This window comes from Scyliorhinus torazame, chromosome 31 (genome assembly GCF_047496885.1).
Source record: "Scyliorhinus torazame isolate Kashiwa2021f chromosome 31, sScyTor2.1, whole genome shotgun sequence".
Classification (NCBI taxonomy): Eukaryota; Metazoa; Chordata; class Chondrichthyes; order Carcharhiniformes; family Scyliorhinidae; genus Scyliorhinus; species Scyliorhinus torazame.
In genome coordinates, this window is record NC_092737.1 from 24062400 (window position 1) to 24070693 (window position 8294).

General features: G+C 56.1%; 1 protein-coding gene across 5 annotated transcripts in view; it reads left to right on the forward strand.

Annotated features, from left to right (window-relative positions):
* The first annotated feature begins 6392 nt into the window (after positions 1-6392).
* LOC140404762 (misshapen-like kinase 1) overlaps positions 6393-8294 on the forward strand; it is a 420620-nt gene continuing 418718 nt past the window's right edge. For 3 of the 5 annotated variants that reach the window (XM_072493478.1, XM_072493479.1, XM_072493480.1), the window contains exon 1: positions 6394-6665. In XM_072493478.1, the coding sequence (XP_072349579.1) occupies positions 6609-6665 (57 nt within the window). In that variant the 5' untranslated portion in view covers positions 6394-6608. Of the gene's footprint in view, positions 6666-8294 lie in introns of all 5 variants that reach the window. The other 2 variants (XM_072493477.1, XM_072493481.1) reach the window with 1 other exon arrangement.

The window sequence follows — 8294 nt, forward strand, 5'->3', positions numbered from 1 at the left end:
GGGGCTATAGTCCTTATTAATTTGTGTTTGGTAGAAATCCTAAAATTCCATCCATTTTGGATGACCAGCCTCCAGCTTGGGAGGGGACTACAATTAACTCTGGTTTCACTGAACATTTAAATGCATTACGTAGCAGTAGAAAAGTTGTTTGGGAAGCAGAAGTCTCTGAAAGAATTCGCAGAGCTTTAAGACATAACGTACGGCCATCAGATGCTGTTTTTTAGCAAGGAGGCATGGTATACTAGAAGAGAGACAATTCTAATGAATGGAAAGGCCCAGGTAAGACCATAGGCATAGATGGCAAAACAAGTATTTTGCAACATGGTAATCAAACTGTTAGGGTACATTCATCAAGGATAATGGGTACAGATTACAAATTTTCAAATTTAGACAGAGCAGACAGACATGACGAGGAACCAGAGTCATCTGGTACGCATGTGTTACAGAACTATGAGGACCAATTAACTGATATAGACAGGGTTTCTGTGGAGGAACACCACACTTCTGATGAATTAGAACAGGCCATTTTTCCGAAAGGGCAACTGCCAAAAGTTGGTACAAAAGTGACATACTTGCCTGAAGGGTCTAGTCAATGGAAGGATGCAACTGTTATTAGTAGAGCAGGGAAGGCTACTGGAAAGTATAAACATTGGTTGAATGTACAGCATTCAGGTGAAGGAGTCAAGACAATGGATTGGGAAAACAAAGTTCAAAAATGGAGAGCACAGAAACGCAATGCCAGTTCAGATAGTACATCGGATAGTGAACAGGTCCGCAGGAAAAGGTCGAGAACTATTGAAAGGACATCCCACAGCAGAAAGGAAAGATCAAGCAGTAGCAGTACAGAACGAGAAACCAGGCGGGAGAGGGGACGTAGTTTATCAAGGTCTCGGAACATGAGTAAGACTACGAATACTAATAGGGGTAGAAGCCCACATGCATGTGAGATTTTGGTGGCTTCAAATAAATTGGATGAAAAAGTTACCAAAGAAGCTAAACAGCAAGAATTGCATAGTTGGAGTGAATTTGGGGTATACACGGAAGTACCGGATAGGTGACAAAAGGGGCTGGTTTAGCACACTGGGCTAAATTGCTGGCTTTTAAAGCAGACCAAGGCAGGCCAGCAGCACGGTTCGATTCCCGTACCAGCCTCCCCGAACAGGCGCCGGAATGTGGCGACTAGGGGCTTTTCACAGTAACTTCATTTGAAGCCTGCTTGTGACAATAAGCGATTTTCATTTCATTCATTTTCATTCCATTTCATTGAGAGATAGAACGAGTCCAGCCAGGCGGAGGAGAGTGGTGGTGGATGGGAATTGTCCGGGCCTCATTTCATTTTCAAGAGCTCTATCCCGCAGATGGATTTGCACGGAAAAGGTTCTTCCGGATGGAACTTATAAGGCAAAGGCCAGGCTCGTGGCAAGGGGATTTGAAGAAAACTTAGAAGATCAGGATTTAAGGGTAGATTCACCTACAGCAGGAAAGGTTATTTTAACGATCTTCTTGGCTCTATTAGCCACAAAGGCATGGGAATGCCAATCTATAGATATAAAAGCTGCCTTTTTGCAGGGGCATCAGTTCCAGAGAGACATTTTTCTCCGTCCTCCTAAAGAAGCAGCTGACACAGAAGGGGTACTCTGGAAGTTGAACAAATGTGTATATGGATTAAATGATGCATCTAGAGTCTGGTATTTTTCGGTAAGGTCAGTTTTGTTAAAGTTAGGCTGTTGCCAGTTGAAAGCAGATCCTGCAATGTTTTACTGGCACTATAAAGGAAATCTTTTTGGCATTTTTATGATGCATGTTGATGATTTTTTGTGGGGTGGGACTGGTGATTTTGAAGCTATTGTAATCTCTGGTTTGAGGAAAGAATTCGGGGTTAGAAGTCAGGCTTCCGGTGCATTTAAATATATTGGACTAGAACTCGGACAGACTAAGTTAGGAGCAACTTTATGTCATCAATCTTATTTGGAAAGCATCAGCCCAATAGCAATTAGTCGTGGCCGAGTTTCACAAAAAGACGCAATGGTTTCAAAGATAGAAAAAGAGCAACTGCGAAGTTTAATTGGGCAACTGAACTGGTTAGGTAGACAGACTAGACCGGACGTGAGTTTTGATGTCTTAGAGTTGAGTACAAAAATGAATGATCCCAAAGTGGAAGACATAACAAGAGCAAATAAATCGTTGGCCAAACTAAAAATGCAGGAGTGTGTTTTGAAGTTCCCGGTTTTAGGTGACCTTAGGTACTTGAAACTCATAGTTTATAGTGATGCGTCCTACGCAAATTTATGTGATGGGGTTTCAAGCGCAGGAGGTTTTATAATTTTCCTTTTGGGGAACAATGGTAAATGTTGCCCGCTTGTGTGGGAAACAAAGAAAATAAAGAGAGTGGTAAAAAGCACTTTGGCTGTTGAGACGTTAAGCCTTGTAGAGGTGGTGGATATGGCCTTTTATATAAGTATGATATTGACAGAAATTTTGGGATTAGGGGATTTGGGCAATATACCTATTGACTGTCACATTGACAATAAATTCCTATGGGAAAATGTGCACTCTACAAAAAGTGTCAATGAAAAGAGGTTGGGGATAGACATCGCAAGTTTGAAGCAGATGTTGGACAGAGGGGAAATAACAACAATTAAATGGGTCGACAGGAGCTATCAACTGTCAGACTGTTTTATGAAAAGAGGGGCGAGCGCACAGAAACGTTTGGATATTGTTAATGAAGGGCGCTTGTTTCTGTGACTGTTTTTTTTTCTCGTCCAACAAAAAAAAAAGGGGGGAAATCATGTGTGTGTTTTTGAGTTTCTTGACATTTTGTTTTCACCTAAATATTTTTTTTTTCTCCAAGGAAGGGAATACTGTTAAGTAATGGGTTAAGAGACATTGCAATTAGTTGTCTCATTTATGTTAAGTATCCATTAATTGACGCTGATATGTAAAGGGGCTTCAGGTGGCCTCTGGCAGGTGATGTGCAGTTAGAGTTTTGTGCAAAGGCTGTTGGAATGAAATAAATGTGTGTTTGTGAAAAAGGAGCAGAGCTTTAGACTCTTCATATCACAGCAACTAAAACGTCTAACACATCCGGGCCATGGCTTTCCGTGGATTGACCTTCGAGAAATCTGCTCTGACGTCGGCAATGGTGATCTCCGATACAAGTTCATCCGCGGCTTCTGGGGTGGAGGGCTCGCTCTCGCTGACCTCTTGCTCAAAGCGGGCAGAGAATGCGTTGAGCTCATCAGGGAGGGGTGCGTTGGAGCCGCCGATTTTACATGCCTTCATCTTGTAGCCCGTTATGTCTTGCAGACCTTGCCTTAGAGGGCGGGGATCAGTGCGGCTAGCCTGGGACTCGAGCTTGGTCCGGTACTGTCTTTCGGCATCTTTGATGGATGTCTTTTGATCATATCTGGCTTTCTTGTAGAGGTCAGGGTCGCCTGACTTGAACGCCTCAGGCCTAGACTTCAGCAAGCCGTGGATATCCCTGTTCATCCAGGGTTTCCGGTTGGGAAACACGTGGAATTGCTTCTTTGGCAACAGCTTTCTACACACTTACTAATGAAGTCAGTTCCTGTAGTGGTGTAATCGTTCAGGCTGGTCGCAGAGTTTTTAAACACTGACCAGTCCACTGACTCTACGCAGTCCCGTAGGAGATCATCCGATTCCCCACACCAACAACGCACGACTTTCTTTGACGGATTCTCCCGCTTCAGTTTGTGCTTAGAAGCCGGGAGCAGGAGCACAGCCTTGTGGTCAGATTTGCCGAGTGTGGGCGGGCGATAGAGCGGTCGGCATGTTTGATATTTGTGTAGCAGCGCTCCAGGATGTTTGGGCCTCTGGTGGAACAGGTGATGTGTTGGTGGTAACTTGGCCTAATTGAAGTCCCCAGCTACAATGAACAAAGTCTCGGGATGTTTCCTGTCAAGGCTATTTGTGGTGGTCAATATTTTGTCTGGTGCGATTTTCACGTTCGCATGGGGTGGGATGTAAACTGCCGTCAGGATAACGGAGCTGACCTCCCGCGGAAGGTAGTAGGGGCGACATTTTAGCGTCAGGTATTCTAGGTCCGGGGAGCAGAAACTCGCCAGTATTGCTACATCTAGGCACCAGGAGGTGTTGATTAGTGGGCAGAGGGGCTTTGGGGGCGCGTTGTTTCACTCTCACCTGCAGACCTGCACGTTTTCCACGCTTCCTGGAGTGACGGCTTCTTTTCGAGCCTGGGAGACGGTGAGAGTATGCAGTGTTAAGGGAATACTTGTGTCCAGTGAGGCTATTCACTCTGGTCGGTGTGTGGGTGGAGGATTTGTTGCCTTGCTTGCGGTTCCTGCGTCGGTCGGTGGGTCTGCGCGGTCGAGAGTTCCGGGTCGCTGTCGGGCTGCGGTTTGTCCTTTTCTTAAGGGCAGCACGGTAGCATTGTGGATAGCACAGTTGCTTCGCAGCTCCGGGGTCCCAGATTCGATTCCGGCTTGGGTCGCTGTCCGTGCGGAGTCTGCGCGTCCTCCCCGTGTCTGCGTGGGTTTCGTCCGGGTGCTCCGGTTTCCTCCCGCGGTCCGGGGATGTGCAGGTTGGGTGGATTGGCCATGATAGATTGCCCTTAGTGTCCAAAATTGCCCTAAGTGTTGGGTGGAGGTGTTGACTTTGGGTAGGGTGCTCTTTCCAAGAGCCGGTGCAGACTCACTGGGCCGAATGGCCTCCTTCTACTCTGTAAATTCAATGATAATCTATGATTAATCTAGGACAAAGGTTCGGCACAACATCGTGGGCCGAAGGGCCTGTTCTGTGCTGTATTTTTCTATGTTCTATGTTTTGTCTTCACAGGTCGGTGGATGCCCAGACCAAGCTCCGGAGTGGATGGGGTGAAGGGCGGTAAGTGGATGACGTTTCTCGGATCGCGGTTGCCGATGAGGCGATGGCCGGGTCCGTGTGTTCCGCAAGTAAATTTAAAAGAGCAGTGTTAGTGATTGTTCAGGCTGTAGGAGTTGATTTTTAGGAGTGTGGGGCGACTGTAAAGGGGGGGGGGGGGGGTGGGGAGTGGAAGGAGTGCTTGGGGCCTGCAGGGGGTCACAGCTCTCCGGGTCAGTGGGGTTGGGAGCTGAGGGGGGGGGGGGGGGGGGGGGGGGGGGGGGGGGGGGGGGGGGCGGGGAGGGCTGCAGCTTCTGCGATGCTGGTCTGGTCATTGGAGAGCAGCAGAGTGGAGGTCCCGGCTTCTGTGGTGTTTTCCAGGTCGCTGGGAGCTTGTAGAGTGAAGGCCCTGGCTTCTAGGCCTTTTTCCTGGTCTCTGGCAGCCGCTGTCGGGGAATACCCAGGCCGGGGGCTGCAGCTCCGGCTCACACGTGGTCGGCTGGTCCGGGTCGATTTCAGGTCGTCAGTTCCTGGTGTCTCCAGGGCCCTTAAGATCGCTAAATCTGTAAGTAATTGAATTAGAACATTGTTGGAGAGTTTAAAAAGAGTTAGAATGAAGTTTTAGAATCATAGGACTAGAGTAAAAGATAGACTTAGAGGGTACGCTGGCCACAGCTTACAAGACATCGCCTCGCTCTGGCGCCATTCTATTTGCTTGGGCAACTGAACCGCTAGGCATAGCGCGAAGACCTTTCGGTCAGGAGAAAGGGATAAATTGGGGAGGGAGGGTGTTCCTCCCAGTTTTAAATGGTAATTCACCTCCACTACTCCCTATTGGGGAGGGATGACTCGCCATCGCCCCCCTATATTTCACAGCTGGGGAGTTCCTGCTGCGGTTCGCCTCAGCCACCGCTAGGCGGCTGTACACCTCCCCCCGGGAGAGAGCATGCGCACGGCTCCGGCGTCGACGTCAGGAGGAGCGGGGAAAGGGTGGAGTGCGCAGGCGCCGTCCTTCCTCTGACGAGACCAAAGGGTGGGGCTGCATTGCGCAGGCGCTCAGCCAGAGGGCGAGGAGGGGAAGAAGTGGGGGAGGGGCGAGAACGCGCACCTGGCAGGCCAGCCCGCCGGCTCAGGGGGAGGGGGAGGAGCCAGGAACGGAGGTCACGTGGGGTGGCGCCGGCTGCGAGGGAAGGAGGGCGGCGCGCGTGCTGACGTCAGGGGGCCGGACGGGGAGTCAGCAGTCGGAGCCAGAGGGGCGGAACCAGAAGGGGTGGAGGGGATCGGGCGCCCGCGCTGCGTCGTGACGTCAGGGAAGGCGGAGTCGCCTGAGCGGGGGTGGAGGAGGCGGCGGCGGTGCGCACGCAGCGGGCAGGGGGGCGGCGGCGCGCACGCAGCGGGGCAGCGAGGCGGCGGTGCGCACGCAGCGGGCAGGGAGGCGGCGCGCGCACGCCGCGGGCAGGGAGGCGGCGCGCACGCCGCGGACAGGGAGGCGGCGCGCACGCCGCGGGGCGGCCGGACGGCGTTGCCCCTGGTTACCGGCAGGAGGAGGAGGAGGAGGAGGAGGCGGCGGCCATTGATGTGGGGCTGGAGCCGGTAATGGAGGCGGAGGAGAGGACGGAGCGGCGGCGCTGGCGGCTGGGGAGCGGCGGCAGCTTCCCCTGAGAGAGACAGAGAGCGGAGAGCGAGGCCCGGAGCCCCCCCCCCGCGCCAGTCCCCCCGGGCCCGGCCTGCTGTGAACCCGGAGCCCAGGCCCCCTCCCCCGGGCGAAGATGGCGAGCGAGCCGCCGGCCCGCAGCCTGGATGACATCGACCTGGCGGCTCTGCGGGTAAGGCCCAGAGAGAGAGAGAGACCCGGGGAGGGGGAGCAGCCCCCCCCCCCCCCCAGAGCGGTAACCCCCCCCCCCCCCCAGAGCGGTAACCCCCCCCCCAGAGCGGTAACCCCCCCCCCTCCAGAGCGGTAACACCCCCCCCCCCCCCCAGAGCGGTAACACCCCCCCCCCCCCCCCAGAGCGGTAACCCCCCCCCCAGAGCGGTAACCCCCCCCCCCCCCAGAGCGGTAACCCCCCCCCCAGAGCGGTAACCCCCCCCCCTCCAGAGCGGTAACCCCCCCCCCCCCCCCCCAGAGCGGTAACACCCCCCCCCCCCAGAGCGGTAACCCCCCCCCCCCCAGAGCGGTAACACCCCCCCCCCCAGAGCGGTAACACCCCCCCCCCCAGAGCGGTAACCCCCCCCCCCCCCCCAGAGCGGTAACCCCCCCCCCCCAGAGCGGTAACACCCCCCCCCCCCCAGAGCGGTAACCCCCCCCCCCCCCAGAGCGGTAAACACCCCCCCCCTCCCAGAGGGGTAACCCCCCCCCCCCCCCAGAGCGGTAACCCCCCCCCCAGAGCGGTAACCCCCCCCCAGAGCGGTAACCCCCCCCCCCCCCTCCAGAGCGGTAACCCCCCCCCCCAGAGCGGTAACCCCCCCCCCCAGAGCGGTAACACCCCCCCCCCCCCCAGAGCGGTAACCCCCCCCCCCAGAGCGGTAACACCCCCCCCCAGAGCGGTAACCCCCCCCCCCCCTCCAGAGCGGTAACCCCCCCCCCCCCAGAGCGGTAACCCCCCCCCCCCCCCCAGAGCGGTAACCCCCCCCCCAGAGCGGTAACCCCCCCCCCCCCAGAGCGGTAACCCCCCCCCCCAGAGCGGTAACCCCCCCCCCCCCGAGCGGTAACCCCCCCCCCCCAGAGCGGTAAACCCCCCCCCCCAGAGCGGTAACCCCCCCCCCAGAGCGGTAACCCCCCCCCCCAGAGCGGTAACCCCCCCCCAGAGCGGTAACCCCCCCCCCAGAGCGGTAAACCCCCCCCCCCCCAGAGCGGTAAACCCCCCCCCCCCAGAGCGGTAAACCCCCCCCCCCCAGAGCGGTAAACCCCCCCCCCCCCAGAGCGGTAAACCCCCCCCCCCCCCAGAGCGGTAAACACCCCCCCCAGAGCGGTAAACACCCCCCCAGAGCGGTAAACACCCCCCCAGAGCGGTAAACACCCCCCCAGGGCGGTAAACACCCCCCCCGACACCCCCCAGGGCGGTAAACACCCCCCCCAGGGCGGTAAACACCCCCCCCCCAGGGCGGTAAACACCCCCCCAGGGCGGTAAACACCCCCCCCAGGGCGGTAAACACCCCCCCTAGAGCGGTAACCCCCCCCCCCAGAGCGGTAAAACACCCCCCCAGAGCGGTAACCCCCCCCCCAGAGCGGTAAACACCCCCCCCAGAGCGGTAAACACCCCCCCCAGAGCGGTAAACACCCCCCCCAGAGCGGTAAACACCCCCCCAGAGCGGTAAACACCCCCCCAGAGCGGTAAACACCCCCCCAGAGCGGTAAACACCCCCCCACCCCCCCCCCCAGAGCGGTAAACCCCCCCCCCCCCCAGAGCGGTAAACACCCCCCCCCCCAGAGCGGTAAACACCCCCCCCCCCCTAGA